A 2,500-nucleotide genomic window follows, 5' to 3' on the forward strand; every position below is an offset into this window, starting at 1 on the left:
TTTATGTTCTGTCGACAGCAGTTTGTCAAACATTTAATTTAAAGTGATTTCATGTTCAGTGTTTGAGTTCAATAAAGGTTGAGTTTGAATCTGTGATGACGTCATGTTTGTTCTCAACGAATCGTCCATCATCTGTAACCACGGCGATAAAACTCTGTTACACTAAGAGTACTAATACCACTGTAGAAATACTCTGTTACACTAAGAGTACTAATACCACACTGTAGAAATACTCTGTTACACTAAAGGTACTAATACCACTGTAGAAATACTCTGTTACACTAAAGGTACTAATACCACACTGTAGAAATACTCTGTTACACTAAGAGTACTAATACCACACTGTAGAAATACTCTGTTACACTAAAGGTACTAATACCACTGTAGAAATACTCTGTTACACTAACTAAATAGGTACTAATACACTGTAGAAATACACTGTAGAAATACTCTGTTACACTAAAGGTACTAATACCACTGTAGAAATACTCTGTTACACTAAAGGTACTAATACCACACTGTAGAAATACTCTGTTACACTAAGAGTACTAATACCACTGTAGAAATACTCTGTTACACTAAAGGTACTAATACCACTGTAGAAATACTCTGTTACACTAAAGGTACTAATACCACACTGTAGAAATACTCTGTTACACTAAGAGTACTAATACCACACAGTGATATTTTAAACTACTGAAGTACTACATAAACTATTTTTACTGCGTCGTATTAATACTTTTACTGAAGAACTTTTTTCTACTTCTAACCCTGAATTGTCTTTAAGACCCGCCCACACAGACCTTGCACCAATCAAATCACAGCACTGACATCATCCATCAGTACCTGAAAGTCTCAGAATTTTTCTTTTTTATTATCTTTATAAATATATATATATACACATATATATATTTATATACAGTATGTATACAAATATATGAATAAATATATATGTATATATATATATATATATATATATATATGTATACATGTGTATATATATATATATATTTATATATATGTATATATGTGTATACATATATGTATATATATATATTTATATATATATACATATACATAATATATGTATACAAATATATGTATATATAAATATATACATGTATACATATATATATATTTATATATATGTATATATGTATACATATACACAATTAATACATATATTAATATACATATATGTTTATATGTATATTAATATAAACATATATATTTTATATATATATGTATACAAATATATAATATATTAATTATATAAAAATATTTATATATATTAATAGATGAATATATTAATATATATATTCATCTATTAATATATAAATATCTTAATCTATTAATGTATATAAATATATTTATATATATATAGACTTGGTGTGTATTTTGACCCACAGGTTTGAGTCGTTGGAAGCTTGTCCAGTAGAAACTCTTGAATAAATGTTTCATGACGACTCTTCCTAATTTACATAAATGTGTCCAATCAGAAGCTCTGTTTGGATCTCAGCTGCTTCATACCTGGTTACTGAAGAGAAAACTAAAGCTTCACCTAAAGATCACCGTGAACACAGACAGCGTTTGATAGGAAAGCGGCCTTCTCATCTGGGAGAGTGTCTTTATTGTACATGGTTACAGTTAGAAGTAGTTGACGACCCTGCGGATGGACTGGATGTTGGGGTTCTGGGCCTGCCACTCGTTGTGGCTGCAGTAGTCTCCTCGCTCCACGATGTACATGCGGCCGCGGAAGTTGGGCTCCTCGTACATCACCCAGCTGCAGAGAAACCACACCAATCATTCACCCTCCACTACCCACAATCCAACGTGTTCCAACATCATGCAGTGTGTGATTCTGTGTAACTCACGCTCCGTCCCCGTACACCTTGAGGGAGTTGATGCAGTTCTTGGAGAAGCCGCGGCTCTGCAGGAAGGGACAGTCGTCACAGATCTCCACACACTGACCGGAGAAGTTACAGGCCTCGAACAGCTCGATGCGGTACTGCTCTCCATGCTGCCGGGGGGGGGGAGAGAGTTATTCAAGAGACAAACTTCACTCATATGTGACCTCAGTCTGATGAACTAATGATGCTTCACATCCTAAAGCATCCCCTGCTTTATGGTCTGTTTGACTCTAGATGGAGCATCATTTACTAAATGAACATCATGCTGTATTGAAGAAGACTTGAAACTAGAGATTGAGACCATAAACTCATGTTTACAATGTTTACTGAGGGAATAAATCAAGAGAGAAGTAGAGTCATTTTCTCATAGACTTCTATACAACCAGAGGAGTCGCCCCCTGGTGGACAGCAGAGAGAATGCAGCTTTAACACATGAAGAACCAGAGGTTGTCTCCAGCTCTGTTGTGGTTAAACATCTGGTTCCGGAGTAAAGTGTGTGTCGGAGGTGTCTACCATGCGGATGGGTTTGCAGGATCCCATGTGGTCATTGTGGGAGTTCCACCTCTGGAACTCTGGGTACTCTCCGTGCT

The 2,500-nt window shown here is 35.1% G+C and overlaps 2 protein-coding genes across 2 annotated transcripts in view; one reads left to right on the forward strand and one right to left on the reverse strand.

Annotated features, from left to right (window-relative positions):
* nub1 (negative regulator of ubiquitin-like proteins 1) overlaps window positions 1-93 on the forward strand; it is an 11,872-nt gene extending 11,779 nt beyond the window's left edge. Inside the window, 1 exon segment of the mRNA XM_054622801.1 lies at window positions 1-93. This exon segment is cut by the window's left edge and continues 572 nt beyond it. The gene's annotated coding sequence lies outside the window, so the exon portion shown is untranslated.
* A 1,529-nt stretch (window positions 94-1,622) lies between these two features.
* Window positions 1,623-2,500, reverse strand: part of crygn2 (crystallin, gamma N2) — a 2,063-nt gene continuing 1,185 nt past the window's right edge. Inside the window, exons 3-5 of the mRNA XM_054623359.1 lie at window positions 2,424-2,500; window positions 1,875-2,020; window positions 1,623-1,783 (exon numbers count right to left, since the gene is read on the reverse strand). The exon at window positions 2,424-2,500 is cut by the window's right edge and continues 80 nt beyond it. Of these exons, the coding sequence (XP_054479334.1) occupies window positions 1,648-1,783; window positions 1,875-2,020; window positions 2,424-2,500 (359 nt within the window). The 3' untranslated portion in view covers window positions 1,623-1,647. The remainder of the gene's footprint in view (window positions 1,784-1,874; window positions 2,021-2,423) is intronic.

This window comes from Anoplopoma fimbria, chromosome 21 (genome assembly GCF_027596085.1).
Source record: "Anoplopoma fimbria isolate UVic2021 breed Golden Eagle Sablefish chromosome 21, Afim_UVic_2022, whole genome shotgun sequence".
NCBI lineage: Eukaryota > Metazoa > Chordata > Actinopteri > Perciformes > Anoplopomatidae > Anoplopoma > Anoplopoma fimbria.